Source organism: Pongo abelii, chromosome 11 (assembly GCF_028885655.2).
Source record: "Pongo abelii isolate AG06213 chromosome 11, NHGRI_mPonAbe1-v2.0_pri, whole genome shotgun sequence".
Taxonomy (NCBI): Eukaryota; Metazoa; Chordata; class Mammalia; order Primates; family Hominidae; genus Pongo; species Pongo abelii.
In genome coordinates this window covers 75,097,329-75,114,021 of record NC_071996.2, presented here as the reverse complement: position 1 = coordinate 75,114,021, position 16,693 = coordinate 75,097,329, and the positions used below count along the sequence as shown (strand labels likewise).

Below are 16,693 nucleotides of genomic sequence, written 5' to 3'. Positions count from 1 at the left end.
CGCAAATTTTTCTCTGTCCGGTTCTGCTAGAGGAATTGTATAAAAATCTTTTAAGTCAATAATGATTATAGGCCAATCTTGAGGAATCATCACAGGGGAGGAGTGGCCCTGTTGAAGGGGTCCCATAGGCTGTAAAGTAGCATTAATAGCACATTAAGTCATGCAAAAGTCTTCATTTCCCAGACTTTTTGGGAATGATGAAAATGGGCGAACTCCAAGGGCTGTTAGTAGAATATTATCCATAAAATTAATAACCTTGTAATCAGGAAGTTTTTTTGTTTTTGTTTTGTTTTTGTTTCTACTGGGGAGGAAAGTTTGCTTTAATTGCTCCTTAACTAACTCATGGGCCGTTTGTAATTTCTCTCCCTTTAGAGGTTACGGTTTTACTTAAATTGGATTTGGAGAGAGTTAGGGGTAAGAGAGAGACAACAGTGCCCATTATCAGAAAGAGGTTTTTCAAATTATTAAATTTTACTTAAATCTTAGCATAGAATTATAATTTGGGATGTCTCTCGTCTACAAGGAGCACATGAAATTTTACCATGGGCCACCTGCAGAGCTGGAGAGCTGAGCAGACGGGTCCTGGGGTGGCAGCAGCTGCGTTGCTTTTCGCCTGTGCCACTTCCTACCCCCGCTGCCCAGTGGCTGTTGCCCAGTGGGCCGACTTTCCCGCATGCGCCTCCTGCCCCTCTCTAACAGGCTAACTTCCGAGAGCCGGGCCTGGCTCTTTGTTGCCGCTGCCCCCGTGTGGACAGAGTTTCCGGGAGCACTTGCTGGCTCTGGTTTCCCGAACTTCCTCTCTGCCCAGCCTCTCCTTCCACTTACTGCTTGCTTGGCCGCCTGGCTTTGGCCTCTAATGCTTTTTTTTAACAACTCTTTAGGTACCTGATTGCCTTGCTGATTTTGCATTATTGGGCAAGCTAAGAGCTCCCCTTTTAATGCTGCCTGCTTAAGACAGGGTTTCATAGCTGTAGTGTATCTCTCGTTTTTTTTTTTTTTTTTTTTTCTTATCTATTGGAGGAGGTGGCTCAGGCACAACCTCTGTTTCCTCTTTGTTACTTTGGCCCGGTAATATCAGGGCTGAGGGAAGAGGAGGCGATAAGATAGGTGACGGTTCCTCCTCCTTCCCCTTTTTAGGCTCTTCCGTGTAGAACGGAACTAGGGCTGCTCTAATTAAAGCCTAAAGCATTAAAAGCTGTTACTGGGACGCATTGCCCTCGTGCATAACGTTAAGATTTCTCCCCACTTGTTCCCAGACCTCTACATCTAGCGGTCCTTCTTCTGGGAACCATGGATTAAGTGAGACAACAGTTTGCATTGGGTCTCTTAATTGAGCCTGCAAAACTGATGCTCCCCTAGCCTTAAGTAACTGTTTCAACACTTTTATATACTGTCTTTGTTGAACTGATAACTGTTATCCCATGATGAAATCTCAGCCTGAACAATCCCCCCCCAAACTTGGTAATCCCAAGCAGGCACCAATGACTCACTCTTTTACTGACTTGACCGCCAGTCCTCTCCACCTTCATTTCTAGGGGTCTGTCGTGCTCCCTTCACAGCGATCCCCACACAGGGCACCAGCTGTGGAGTCCGTCCCACAGACCCTGACCCAACAACGGATGAATAAAGTACACTGACACATAGATATTCTGCTTTGCCAGTCCAGCTGAGCGTCCAGGCTGCTTACAGACTACAAGCAGAGTGCTGTAAACAGTTGCGACTGCGGCCTTGACCAGTCAGTGAGACTTGGATTTATTCAGTAAAGGTTAATTGACAAAGGTCGTGAATAAACACCACTAGAGGATAGTTGACATTGTGGACCTCCTGAGTAGAAAGCAGTTAAGCACCCACAGTAAATCAAAGGTTAGTCTTAGGACCACATGAGTAAACAAGCTAGTTAGATAAACGCCCCACATTCCTTTGTTTCTACTTTAATTTACTTAACTAAGGGGACAAGGCTGCCTTCAGCCAAGTTTATTACTGGAGCTTATGCATCTCCCCCAGGCCTTCCAAGAAGATTTGCTTCTTATAATTTTCCCCACCATCCTGACTGAATCCCCAGAGGCATGCATTAAACTCTTTCTCTATTACAATCCCCTGTCTTGATAAATTGGCTCTATCTGGGCAGTAGGCAAGGAGAACCCACTGGTTGGTTACAAAGTTTATAAATTTGGAAAGGAGAGCTTTATTTTTCATAAAAGTTTGCAGCTGACAGGGTGACCATTCTGACACTGGGAAGGATAGCCTCTGTCCAGGAGCTGGAAACAGATACTTTGAGGGAGGGGCAAAGGGAACAGGAGTCTATGCTGAACACAGTGGCCAGCAATAGGAATCATGAATATTTACAAAAGGAGAAATGTGCATATATGCAATGGGGCTTCATGCCCCTTCATGAGTCACATGTACACTAGCCAGAGCCACTCCATGGTCAGTGGTCTCTTATTAGGAAGAAATGCTGGTCAATTGTTGTGTCAAAACCACAAAAGGGAGATGCAGCATCCCTTAAACTCAGGTTTTCAAAATTACTCTAGGGTCCCTGTGGCAAAGAGGGGGTCCATTTATTTGGTTGGGGGCTTAGGATTTCATTTTTATTTTTCAAAACAGGGTTGAAGGCAAATACTTGAAGTTGCAATCCAAGGTCAGGAAAAAGGAATCAAGAGGTCACAATCCTTCTCTGATGATGGCTCAGAAAGCTGGAAGACACTCAACATTGAATCCTGGGGCTCCGTGCCATGCTTGCTAGGAGAAACAGCCACCGTGAGTCCATGTTTCAGATCTCAAGTGAACAGGTATGCAAGTCATAGAATTACATTTATTTCAGCCATGTGCGGTGGCTCACTCTTGTAATCCCAGCACTTTGGGAGGCTGAGGCAGGCAGATCACTTGAGGTCAGGAGTTTGAGACCAGCTTGGCCAACATGCTGAAACCCCCATCTCTACTAAAAATATAAAGGTAGCTGTGCATGGTGGTGGGTGCCTGTAATTGCAGCTACTTGCTACTTGGGAGGCTGAGGTGAGAGAATCTCTTGAACTCAGGAGGTGGAGGTTGCAGTGAGCCAAGATAGCACCACTACACTCCAGCCTGGGCTACTGAGTGAGACCCTGTCTCTAAATAAATAAATAAAAATAAAATATTCATATGTACAACCCTAACTGCAAGGGAGTCTGGGAAGGTATTTTTAGCCCCTCAGCCCCTCCAACTAGAAAAAGTATGGAATAGAGCAAGCCAGTCCACAGATATGTATCACAGTGGCTTAGGAGTTTTATTAATTTATGTGTGTGTGTTTTCTGGCATAAGTACTTGGGTTGTTCATGGTGGGCACAGGCAAAGAAATACTGAATAATTGCTGCTTAAGAAAGGAAATGTCAAATTGCAAAAGCTTCTCTTTAAGTCAGCCTGAACCTTTTCAATGTGTTTGTTTTGTTACTGATTTAGATAAGTCTTTATAACCAGATCAACATGTCACTGCTTCTGTAGGTCAGCTACTAGAACTGGCACATTGTTTCCCATTCCGTTGTAATGCTATTCACTGTCATGGGATTTTACTTCTCACGGGGCAGGAATCTTAAAAGCATAGCCTGTAAGAGTAGCCTACAACAAATGTCAGCTATCCTGTCAAGACGGTGAAAGCTATATATTTAGATAAACCGACTTAACTGCACCCCAGTCGGTCCGTATCCACACATTTGAGGATGTTAGGGGTTTGGAAGTTGTGTAGAGGTACATAAGATAGTGTATATTCCTTGGCAGCCTAGGTTATAATCTTATTCCTTATACCATTTTACATGTGAAGGAATTAAGGCATCAGGCATTTAAACTTGCCCAGGTCATATGGTAAAAAGTGACACAATAGGGACTTGAATAAAGACTGGCTCTAGAGACCCTTGATATCCAAAGAGTAATCCATAGGTCAGTAGTATTGCAGCACCTGGAGCTTGTTAGAAATGTAGACTCTCAGGCTGTTTCCTAGACTGCTTAAATCAGAACCTGAATCTTAACAAGATCCTCAGGTGAGTCTTAGGCATGTTAAATTTTGAGAAAGACTGTTCTTAACTTCTCTAATTGAGATTTCCTGACAACCAGTGGCTTCCTCAGTTAGGTAAGAACCCCAGAACTTCAGTTCCATCAGCTATTTGAGGACACCTTGGCATCAGGCAGTCCCCCAGTCTTCCTGTGGAAGAATGCATGTATATGTATGTTTTTTGCCTTTACATAGTCTTTCAGTCCATGCATTATTGTGACATGCGGGAGGCAGGAGTTTTCAAATTTGTTCTTCCAGTGACAAACTCCGTTCTAACACACATGGTGTAACTCAGGTGCAAGATGAGCTCTGTGAGCATTTCCTCTTCTGCACAGAGGTAAGGGAAATAACCAGTAAAACTGCAGCTTGCCTTCCCACTAAAGGAAATCAAAGAAATCGATGGTGTGTAAAGAACTCTGAGAAAAGGTTCAAAAAGAGAATCTGCTCTTTTCACACTCTTCCATGTCGGGGGAAAAAACACAAAGAATCAATACCTTAGCGATTTCAAGATGCTTTGTTGATTATCTTAACATGTCATCTTTCTGACCCCAACCGAAGACTGCATTATGGTCACTGTATTAAGGGTTGAGACAGAATTTAACATAGAAAAAAGGTCACTCTTGTCATTGTTCAGAATGATCTATGTTGATAAGGACTTTAAGACTTAGGTTCATCATTTTTTTTTTTTTTTTGTAGTTATAATACCCACTAGTAAGACTTAAGTTGGTGGACACTGAAGAATGAGGAGACAAAAGGTTCCCGTGACAATAAAAATAAACCGTGTCTCCCCATCTGTGAAACGAGGAAGTAGAACTAGATTTCCATGCTTCCTTCCCCTTTTAACATTTTATGGTTCTATATAATAAACAAGGGTAAGTATAAAAGTAACTAACATTTAATAAGCACTTCCAGATGGTCCAATTTTCTCTTTACAAGAACCTCTGGGCTGGGTGTGGTAGCTCACACCTGTAATCCCAGCACTTTGGGATGCCGAAGCAGGGGTGGATCATCTGAGGTCAGGAGTTCGAGACCAGCCTGGCCAACATGACGAAACCCCATCTCTACTAAAAATACAAAAAATTAGCCATGCGTGGTGGCGGGTGCCTATAATCCAAGCTGCTCGGGAGGCTGATACAGGAGAATCGCTTGAACCCAGAAGGCGGAGGTTGCACTGAGCCAAGATCACGCCATTGCACTCCAGCCTGGGCAGCAAGAGTAAAACTCCGTCTTGACGGAGCCAGACTCTGTCTCAAAAAAAAAAAAAAAAAAAAAAAAAAGAACCTCTGAGTGAGCACTATAACCAGTCTTATTTTATAGGCCAAGAAACTGGGCACAGAGATATCAGTAACTGACCCAAGGTTATGTTCTAAGAGGAAAAGCTAATTCACACCTGCAGCGTGGCTCCAGAGACATGCCCTTATTCACTGCTCAGCTGCCTCCCTGCCTATAGCAAATGCACCTCTAGCTTCTACCTCCTGTTACTGGTGCAGTGGAAGTACCACAAACAGGAATGAGGCATTCCACACAGTGAGCATATTATTTTGATAAATATTCACAACATCCAATAATCTCTAAAGCGGTTCTCAATCCTGGCTGCACTTTACGAGTCAGCTGGGGAGCTTTAAGCAGCACTAATTCCTGGGTCTCACACTCAGATTCTCATGTAGTCAGTGTGGCAGATTGTGCAGCCATCAGGATTTTAATAAATATATATGTATTTCTTTGGTGATTTAAATGTGTAGACCTGGTTAAGAATGACTCTAAATTTTCTGGGAATGGGGTTGTTCTGGGGCAAGTTCTGCCCGCAGTGATTGAGGTAATGACTTTATTTTTTTTTGAGACAGAGTTTTGCTCTTGTTGCCCAGGCTGGACTGCAGTGGCGCAGTCTTGGCTCACTGCAACCTCTGCCTCCCAGTTCAAGCGATTCTCCTGCCTCAGCATCCCAAGTAGCTGGGATTACAGGCATGTGCCACCACCACACCTGGCTCATTTTTTGTATTTAGTAGAAACGGGGTTTCACCGTGTCAGTCAGGCTAGTCTCGAACTCCTGACCTTATGTGATCTGCCTGCCTCGGCCTCCCAAAGTGCTGGGATTACAGGCGTGAGCCTCCACACCTGGCCAGGTATTGAATTTATGTGTCAATCATTGATATCTTAGGGTTTTAAATTCTGCTGCCTATAAAAAGTGAATTCACTTATGCTTGTCAATACCATCTGTAGTTTCAGATAAGCTTCCTATAAAAGGTCAGAGAGCCAGTGTCTTACGTATATCCCCAGAGCCTAATTTAACATCCCTAAACATCTGTTTACTTCCAACTGGAAAATAATGATTAAATCACATCCCTCTCACAGTGACAGGATCTTAACAGAACACTCACTTAAATCCACTTACTGATTGTTGGTGAACTGAAAACTTAAATTGCTAGGCTTTGAGATAACAACAGTAGTACATTCTGACCCTGTAGTTTGAGATTTTTGGCACATGTTTTAGAAGGCTGAAGAGTAAGAAATTTATCTGACCTCTCCTAGCATGGAACTGTTTCCATGACCCCAGCACAGGCAGCATAACTGAGAGATGGCTCCAGGGCAAGAGAAGATTGAGGCACTTAAGCTTTGCTGACTGCTACAAAAATTGCACTTGACCACTTGATTCCCTCAACTCTGGTGTAATTATCAACCATTACCTGGTTAGTTTTGCCCTTTGTGGTGCCTGGTCCACCCTTGCACTGGGCCACAACAGTTTCCTTCCTCTGGTTTGTGTTTTACAGTTCATTTACCCTGAGTCAAGAGGATTTGACTATGAATCCCCTCATGATTTTCCTCCTAGATGAGGTCTGTTGGTAGCACCTCCACAGACCTGGTCTCAGCTCCTAGTGTACAGCTCTCCTACCTTCCAACAGCTGGATGAGATGCCTTTTGGAGCTGGCAAAACCTGTTTAAGGTAGAGAAAAAGAACTTGCTATTAACCATAATCAGAAACTACGGGAAGAACAGATGCCCCACTAGCATGGAATAGCCACTCTTGAAATCATTCTGAGGTTCATTTTCTTCACCTCTTTGACCCTCGCCTTTTCCTCATTCCAAGTGGTTGGACCCTGTCCTTTGGTCTTAAGGAACTGCCTTTAATCACTTACTTTATGCTACCCAAGTTGATCAAACAACTCTTCCACATTTGTTTTCTCAACCCTGTGGATGTACTTATGTGGAACCCAACCACTGACAGCGTCTCTTTCCCTCCTTGAAAACAAAAGTCTTTCAATCCCGGCTTGTCTTCCCACATTGTCCTTTTGTGGGATAGTGTACTGGAGACCAGTTTCTCATTAAGATGTTTTCATTTAGAGTAGAAGGCTTGATCTTATCCTTACTTCCCTGATTTGGACAATTTTTTAGAGACAGGATCTCACTCTGTTGCCCAGGCCAGAGTGCAGTGGCATGATCATAGCTCACTGCAGCCTCAAACTACTAGGCTCAAGCGATCTTCCCACCACAGCCTCCCGAGTAGCAAGGACTACAGGTGCACACCACCACACCTGGCTAATTTTTAAATTTTTTGTAGAGATTGGGTCTTGCCATGTTGCCCAAGCTGGTCTCAACTTGTGGTCTCAAGGATCCTCAGCCTCCCAGAGTGCTGGGATTACAGGCATGAGCCACCATGGCTGGCAGTCTGGACAATCTTTAAAGCATTCCCCACCTATATCAACACCACATGCTAGAATATTCTCAGCCACAAGGGAAAAGCATAAACCATGACTATGCACGACACACTGAATTTGCAGCAACTAATTTGCAACCAGTAATGAAGTATCAATGTTTGCAGTGATTCCTCTGTGAATCCAAACAGATCGAGGGATAACCCTGTAAGAATACCACAATCGCTGGTAGACGTTCCTGTAATTTTTGAGAGGGAGGGGAAGTGTTGGAATCACAGGCACTATGACTGGATGGGCCATGACTTACAGTCTGTTATTTATGCCATAGCCCTAGTCAAACCACAGCTACTGATAGGCTCTATGAGGTTATGATTACATATTATTGTAGTGATTTAATCTGGGTATATCTGATACATGAACTGAGGCTAAAAAGGTTCACAGCCACTGGCCCAAATCATTAAGTGCCAATCACATATTTCTTTGGGTGGTAACACCTGTTTGATCTTCAAAGAACCAAGAAGGCCAAGATTTTATGTAATGCCAAGTATAGTGGAAAGCTATTACCTAATATATTAGACATTTATTCAGGCCAGGGCATACTATATATTGTCTAGGCATTTTATATATATATATATAAAATATATATTTTATTTTCTTGTATTAGGTTGTGATAATCCAGCTAGAGGTTTCATAAAACTCTAAAATCTTTTGCTGAAGAAAATATTTTCTGACTAGTTGATTCTGCCACACACGTCACAGCTAGCCTGCTCCCACATCGAAAGCATATTCTAAGAAGGAAGCAGCTTAGCCATCAGAACTTTTTTTAATGCCAGGTTATCATTGCTAAGCAATTCCCTATCCTTACAAGGACAGGCAGTGAAGAGGAAGATTCAATCCAAAGACAGCTCCCAATTTGTAGGTTTTTAAATACCTGTAGGTTTCTTTTAATCATAAAGAAGGAAAATTAAAGACTTGAGGATCACCTACATAGAGCGAAAACAGAAAAAACCCTCAATCCTATTGCTTTGGCACTAATAGCTTTGGCTGATCTGAGATTACATGAGACACCAAAAATAAAAACACTGAACTTTGGTTTGATGAAATAGACAATTCAGGTTGTCATTTATAATTTTAGAGTTTGCTTCACATATACAATGCTGTGTTACGAAACAATGAACACTTTTATAAAAAATTTATTTCACACTTTTATACAAATATCCACAGGTAATTTCTAATCATGAAATAATTTTACAATGCTAGTTAGTACAAAAATGTATCAAATGCAAACAGACCAGTGACTTGACTTGAGATGACATTTTTAACAAACATAAATTTAAACACCATAACATCTTTGTTTCTTTGTTGAACCACCCTCCCAACACCCTTTTCAGGACATTCATCTTTTTTTAGTAACACAGGTCTAAAAACACTGTCAAAATATCAGCTCCTTAGCAATCTAAACACATTAGGGACACAAGTTCCCCAAGCAAGAAACTGAGACTTTAAACACTGTTATAACCTGTTTTACAGAAATTTTTGTAAACAAAATATATTTTGTGAATAAGAATTCCAAAGTACAACCAAAACAACGTCCTTAGTATCTTAAGGTTTAAGATTTCTGAAAAGAAAAAGCCCCCCAAAACAACAGTGGCACTACAAACTGTGTTCTATTCTTTCAAAAGACAGACACTGCTTATACTATATCCAAAACAGATTAGCACCTGTTTGCTGTTGCTCCCCATATAACTTAACATTGTGAAGCATGGTAATTAAAAAAATCAGCTTTCATATCTATTCAGTCTCTGTTGAATGTATAGAGTAATAATTCCACCCCCTGCCATTTTTACAATTAAAACACAATTTAAAGTTCTTGTTAAATTAGCCCCAAAGTAACTTTTGGGAATACAGATAGGGGACAAAACAAAACAAAAAATAGAACATCAACTCACTGATTAGCTGTTTTGGTAGCAGATTCAGTAGTCTTATACTGGATCGGTTTGGATCCACCATAGGCATTCACCATTTCTTTCAAGTCCTGAATATACAGTATTTGCAGCAGTGAGTAAACTGCACTAGAGTTCAGTGAATAAACCCATTTTCTCCAAGAATTCCTGAATGTTACAGTATGAAATGCAGAAATATTACGCAGGCTTCTAAACTAAAAAATATCCAATGCCTGAAATAATTAAACATCTTTACAGTTATAATTCTATTTCTTAAACCTTTTGTGTTGTGGGGTGGAGGTTGTCATGAAGGAGAGGTTATAATTTATAGATAAGTTATTAAAACAACTCTCTCGTACATTTATAAAGATTTTCTTTTTGCAGTAAATAACTTAGGTCAAAGTGATGACCTCCCATGCTCTAATTCTGATTGAGTAAACCAACCTGAAGGGTAAACTGGAGCCTCTTTGGCCTGTTAGTCAATAACAAAATGGTTTGTAAAGAAAAGAAAAAATAAATACCATATACAAATAAGTATAACTAGCATTCAAGTCTGTTGCACCTGTGTGTTTTAGTGAAAGGGAGAATGAAACCTGTATGCATTTGACGTGAGCAGGTATTCACACAGCTAGGAAACAGCAAAAGACGGTAGGATGGCAACATCACCTTCTATTGCACATTTAGTTTAAGACAGCACTTTCCATTGAAACACAACTACCCTAATGGCATAGTTTTGTGATGTGGGACAGCTAACGTGATGGATGTCTGCGCAGCAGGCCCGAGGTTAGGACGGCCACTCTGTTAGTGCAGGTGAGTGTAGGTGCCTCCTCAGCTACACTATCTGGAGGATGTCACCTGAGTGCAACTGGGCAGGCCCTTCCCCAACACATGATGTAAGTCAGCCACGCCAAAAACAAAGGCAACCCAGAAAGTTAAATTAAGGCAGTTAAAGAAAAATCCATTCCAACAGTTTTAAATTTGGCTGTGCAAAACAGGAGCCTTAGGCTACGTAACAATATCCACAGTTAAAACTGTAGGTTCGTACTGTGTGTAGTCACTCTGAAATCAGTCTTCAGGGATTGAGCAGGCTTTTAAATCCAAATTGAATTTCTGAGTTGGAAAAAGCAGTTTGGGTACTGTGAAGCTTTTTTTTTTTTAGGCCCCCCCTATGAGTAGCTTTCATTTTCATTCCACTTTGTGATCCACTGTTTTTTTTCAAGGTTATCAATATACTTTTCATCTTTGATCTCTCGCTCTTCTTTCCGGATCCTTACGGCATGGTATCGGGGAACACTGTCATCGTACCTAGAGCGTTTAAAGAATCCACACTAGAGAAGAGGGAAAGAGAAAGAGAAACAAATTAATCTCACAAAGAAGCAAGTACACTAAATGGGAATGTCTAAGCTTTCTGTTCAGCTATGTCTACCTCTGGACTAAGGGGAAAAAGACATGGTTTTCTTTTAAGAAAGAACCAAGAGGTTGAAATGAAGAGCCAGTGGGGATCAACGGAAGAGAACAGCTGTAAAACTGGAAGAAAAGTCCATTTTCATCTTCTCTTTACATTTTATAACAAATGTAGGCTACCTCTTTACTAACAATTTAAGAGTTTATGAAAACAGTGCTTCCATATTTAAAAATAATCACAATATTATATGTAAAATATCTGATTATCAGATTAGATTAAGGATAATTTTTAAAAGGCATAAACCAAAGATTATTTCATGCCCCTTTCCCACTAATAAAATGCAAATCATGTCACAAGTATTTTACAAATTACTATTTGAATATGCCAGTGTTCCAACAGGTCAACTTTATAATCTTTTTCTCTCCTCTGAGGCTCTAGTACACCTATCACTTCTCTCGTTAGCCAGGAGGTCATTTATGTTGCCTGGATTTGCTATTGTGCGTGTAATTAAGCTATTTCATTAATAAATCACATAGTAACTGTCTCCTGCAATAAAAATCATGTGCTGCATAGGACTTGAGAAGTGTATCACTACACTGAATTTCAGAGCACTCCCTATTGCAAAAATACATTTACCTTTAAATTGTTAATGTGTTATGTGTGTATATATATATATAAAATTCATTGAAATATTCAATCTGATCTAAAGTATATTTTTACTGAGAATATATCTGAAAAAATTTGAATTGAGATTAAATTTTTAAATGAAATATATTTACTTTTTTTTAAAAAAGGTGTTTTCAACTTTAAAATGCAGTTTAGAAGAATGAGGATATTAATAGAACGGTTGATTAATGTGTTTATTGTGTGACATCAATAGTAACAGGACATTTATGCTGAATGATGTTATGTTATAAAAATGCCATGGAGCAAGATAAAATTATATGCATAGTTATCACTAAATCAATAAGCAAAATGGACCAAGATGTTTTGTTCCAGGTCATTTCTACATGGATTCATTTATTCTGTGCAAAAAAAAAGAAAAAAAAGCCGAAGTACCTATCTATTACAAAATATGACTGCTGTCTACCCCATTTAAACAAAGAGGGAAATTAAGGGTAATATGTAAAACTGAATGGCAATGTTGTGATTCACTGTGATAGTGCCATGGAAAGGACTACAGGAGTAATTCTGTCCTCTCATGCCCACATAAATGGTGAATCACTAGCAATTCCTATTTCCATGTATTTCCAAATAAGAGAAACTTGAATTTAAAATCAACTGAGATCCAAGGTTGGATAAAATCTCTGGATACATGAAATATGGTCAAACTCCATCACAACATATTGCAATAAAAACTGTTCAGGGTATTTTTTGTACTAGAATTTTGTAGATGGAAGGTAACTCTGGTAAGGGATCATCTTCTGAAGTTGGCCATAAAAGCCCATCATGCTGATAATCATAGTTTGTTGTAATGGTCTTTGACCAGTAGGAGATATGCAGGAAATGGAAGTTGCATGCTTAGCTAGCATAAAACAATTCCTGAGCAACAGTAAAAAGCATTCCAAGCCTTCCCCATCACTTTATAGCAAAGAGAACAAAAAGATGACAGTGAGGAGGCCTCACCAAGAGAAACACAACATTTCCAACATGCAACAGGTTAATTAGGCAGTCGACACAGCTTCTATCTGTGGAAAATTCCAAAATGAACAAGAAATCTAGGATGATTTCTTATGCATCTTTGAATTCCCTAGTGGAAGGCTACATACTGAATTAATAACACATGGCAAACTGAGCTACTATGGAGGGCTAAAAGCCTCTTTTTGTGTGTACAAATATTGCAAATTTTCTTCATTGCTGTGGTGATATTTAACAAGAACATAAAATAACTCACCTGCAACGAAAGATTGTGCATTAAAAAAAACAAAAAACTGAGCTTTCAAGTGAAATAAAACAAAACAAATCCAAGCAAGGCAAGCCAGTGTGGACATTTGGAAACATCTGTTAATGGGACACACATAGCAAGCTGTTGTTCTTAAAGTTAGCCACCACAACCATAGCGGGTCCCACAGCTAGCAATTAAAAAACATTGATCAATTACCAATTACAGAAGTAGATCAATACTATGCATCAGAAGTAAGCCTCTCTTTATCAGATGGCTGAGCATGGATCTCAGCCTTGTGATATGTGGCATCATAATGATTTTTCTTATTTCTCTTGAAGAAACCACACTACAAGGAAGCAAGGTATTTAGTCAATTTTACAGTTTTGTGTATAAGAGCCAAACAACAGAACATCTCAAATTTTAATCTGCTTTCTACTAGTGGCTTGTTTACAAACAGACCACTTTCAGTCAACCAACAGTGAACAGCCACTGCATTGTTTCGTTGTCACATTCAATACACCCTTCACCGTACATCTCTGGTCAAATATTTATATGGATGACACTAGTCAGCTCATTGATTTTTCTCTTTGTAACGGAAATCTTGTGGATAAAAATCATTCTAATAGGGAAAACGTATATGCATTGCTGATTGTAGCTTTGGGTAGTTTCTTCCTGCAGGAGAATATGAACTCCAAAAGAGGCAAAAGATTGACTTTGGCAGTTTATTGAGACAAAGGTTAGAAAATAAATTCTCTAAATAAAAGCACAAATCCAAATAAAACATAGATATACTATGGGTATTTTTCTACCTTTTACAGTAAATTTTATGGAACAAATGCCATTTACTTGAGGCCTTTGGATCTGTGGGGTGAATCACAATACAAATTCGAATACACCATCATGAAAGAATGATTGCTGTCATTTTCCCAAACTCTGAGCACCATAAATCCCTTAAATGGTAGGGACCTAATGCTGCTCCCTCAGGTTAGGTCACTCTAAATGAGTATAAAAGTATAATTCCACTTTCTACTATAATTTCCTTCGTTCAGTGATAGAGAACTTTTCCTATTTACTTTTATCTAGTTCATAAGGCCATGGAGCTGTCTTTTATAAAATTTAACCTGGTCAAATAAAATCTCCTGAAAAACTCTGATTCCTAGTCCAGCAACTCATGAAGGTAAAAGCCTAGATTCACTTTGTACACTATGGGAGCTGCTGGCTTTGTGAGGCTATTCAGATTGAAATTAATTTAAATTACATTTAAAATTCTATGCCTCAATTGAACCAGCCATATTCCATGTGCCTAACAGCCACACATGACTAATGGCTACCATACTGGATGCTGCAGCTCCAGAACATTTCCATCAGTACAGAGTTTTGTTGGGCAGCTTTTAATAATATGTGCTAGTAAATAGGGTGGGAAGAAGAATAAACCAGGAACCAAGAGGCCTGGTCTTGCCTCCAACTTGGCAACATTCTTTTTTTTTTTGTTTTTGAGACGGAGTCTCACTCTGTTGCCCAGGCTGGAATGCAGTGGCACGATCTCGGCTCACTGCAAGCTCCACCTCCTGGGTTCACACCATTCTCCTGCCTCAGCCTCCCTAGTAGCTGGGACTACAGGCGCCCGCCACCATGCCCGGCTAATTTTTTGTATATTTAGTAGATATGGGGTTTCACCGTGTTAGCCAGGATGGTCTCGATCTCCTGACCTCGTGATCCACCCACCACAGCCTCCCAAAGTGCTGGGATTACAGGCGTAAGCCACCGTGCCCGGCCGGCAACATTCTTAATATCCCTGGTCATGAGCATCTTTGTTAGCAAAATGAAGGTGATTTAGACCAGCCCAAGGGACTTTTTTTTTTTTTTTTTTTTTTTCCACCTGCAAACAAAATCCTGTACAGAATCCTGATACTTAAAATGGATACAATCTGAGCTACTATGGTTGAAGTAGGGATCTTCATCCTGCCTAGTTTAGCTTTGCCCTCTACATGGATATACAAAATCCAATTTAAGGTCCATTGAACTGTAGTTCTGACCCTAAAATCCTATGACTTTAACATATTATTCAGTTGAATAAAAGTATAAAAAGTAATAAAAATGCTTCTTATGTGGGGTCGTATAAGTTGTCTGTGTTTTAGAGTCCCCTTGACAGCCTGGACTCTTCAGAGCTTCAAAAAACAAAAACAAAATAAAAACTCTCAAAATAATGAAATCATCTAATAATCCAATCAACTTATTTAACAGACGAGGCAAACAGAGGCCCCCAGGGAGATGGAATGATTTGACGAAGATTATATACAGCTTAGGTTTCTAACTTTAAATCCACTGCTGTCTCACCCTCAATAAAGGCTGCCAATGCTCTGAAAGACCATCCTTATGACCTCTTCCAGAAAACACATCATCATCCTCAAATATCAAACCCCAACTTTAGTTTTTGATATCAAAATAATTTTCAAGGCCAGGTGCAATGGCTCACATCTGTAATTACAGCAATTTGGAAGGCCAAGGCAGGAGGATTGCTTGAGCCCAGGGGTTGAAGACCAGCCTGGGCAACACAGCAAGGCCTCATCTTTACAAAAAAATTTAAAAACTAGCTAGATGTGGTGGCACGTAGTCCCAGCTACTCAGGAGGCTGAGGTGGGAGGATTGCTTGAGCCCAGGAGGTCAAGGCTGCAGTGAGCCATGATCACGCCACTGCAATCCAACCTGGGTGACAGAGCGAGAGACCTAGTCTCAAAAAAAAATTTTTTTTTCTTCAAGGCATCTCCTTGAAAAAATGTTTTATATTGACTGGCTATGTTTGCCAGAGGAACCTACTGCCTGAGGTGAACATTAGAGGTAAAACTGGCTAAAACTTCCTACCAGGAGGAGTTTTGTCATGCGCTTCAATCCCATGTCTAGAAGACATCAGAAAATTATCTCAAATTGGCAGAAGTCAGTCGAAAAAAATAAAGCAAAAACAGATGCTCAATGTTTGCAAGTAAGACTATCTTGAACCCTTATGTATTATATTTTTGGATCCAATGAAAAGAAAAGGATAGTCTGATCCTAGGGGGTTGATGGTTCATACAGAACCCTCCAGACCGGACATGTTTGAGAATCCAAAATTTTTGTCCTTTAAAAAGAGTAATGCACTGCATACCTAATGCTACTATAATCAAAATGTTAGTATTTCTGCAGTGAAATTAATCATAAAGGATAAAGACTTCGAAGTAGCCTCTCTTCACATCACGTCAGGTTTTATTGCCAAATAAGTCATTGTATACTTCAAGGTTTCAGAGCTTTTTGGAATGGCAGATAAGGGACCTTAAGCCTCTATCACTCACGGGGAATAATCTAAAATTTTTAGGTTGTAATCTTTGGGCAATAAGAGTTTGTATCCATCTCATATGCAGTTTTTCATAATGTAGACTCTTCACTGGTAGAATCAGGGGAAGATATTACATTTTATTTACAGTCAAAGGGCCAAATTCTAATGAGGAACATCATATTGAACCTAGACCTTCCTTATGTTTGATACACGCTATAGTGACCCCCTTGACATAGAGTTATTCATTCATGTCATACTCTTCTATTCCGAATCTAGCTGTAAGCATAACCAACACCAATGGCTGCTATGAACATTCTTCACAGAAACTGAAATTAGCAGGGATACAGATTCAGATTATTACAACACCCTAACAATTTGGCTTAGATCCAGACTTCAATCTTAGGTGAAGAAAATGCTAAAGTAATAGAATCTAAATTTGTTATTTGCTAAACATGCTAAATTATCTGTGAGAGACAAAT

General features: G+C 40.0%; 1 protein-coding gene and 1 long non-coding RNA gene across 5 annotated transcripts in view; one reads left to right on the top strand and one right to left on the bottom strand.

The window, feature by feature from the left end:
• Positions 1-16,693, top strand: part of LOC103889981 (uncharacterized) — a 68,174-nt gene that overhangs the window by 40,221 nt on the left and 11,260 nt on the right. For both annotated transcript variants that reach the window (XR_002914088.3, XR_002914087.3), the window contains exon 2: positions 2,605-2,789. This is a non-coding gene — a long non-coding RNA (uncharacterized LOC103889981). The remainder of the gene's footprint in view (positions 1-2,604; positions 2,790-16,693) is intronic.
• ITGA6 (integrin subunit alpha 6) overlaps positions 8,760-16,693 on the bottom strand; it is a 79,638-nt gene continuing 71,704 nt past the window's right edge. For 2 of the 3 annotated variants that reach the window (XM_054549497.2, XM_024243160.3), the window contains exon 25: positions 8,760-10,942. In XM_054549497.2, coding sequence (XP_054405472.1) covers positions 10,781-10,942 — 162 coding nt within the window. In that variant the 3' untranslated portion in view covers positions 8,760-10,780. Of the gene's footprint in view, positions 10,943-11,862; positions 13,251-16,693 lie in introns of those variants that run through there. The other variant, XM_063712619.1, reaches the window with a different exon arrangement.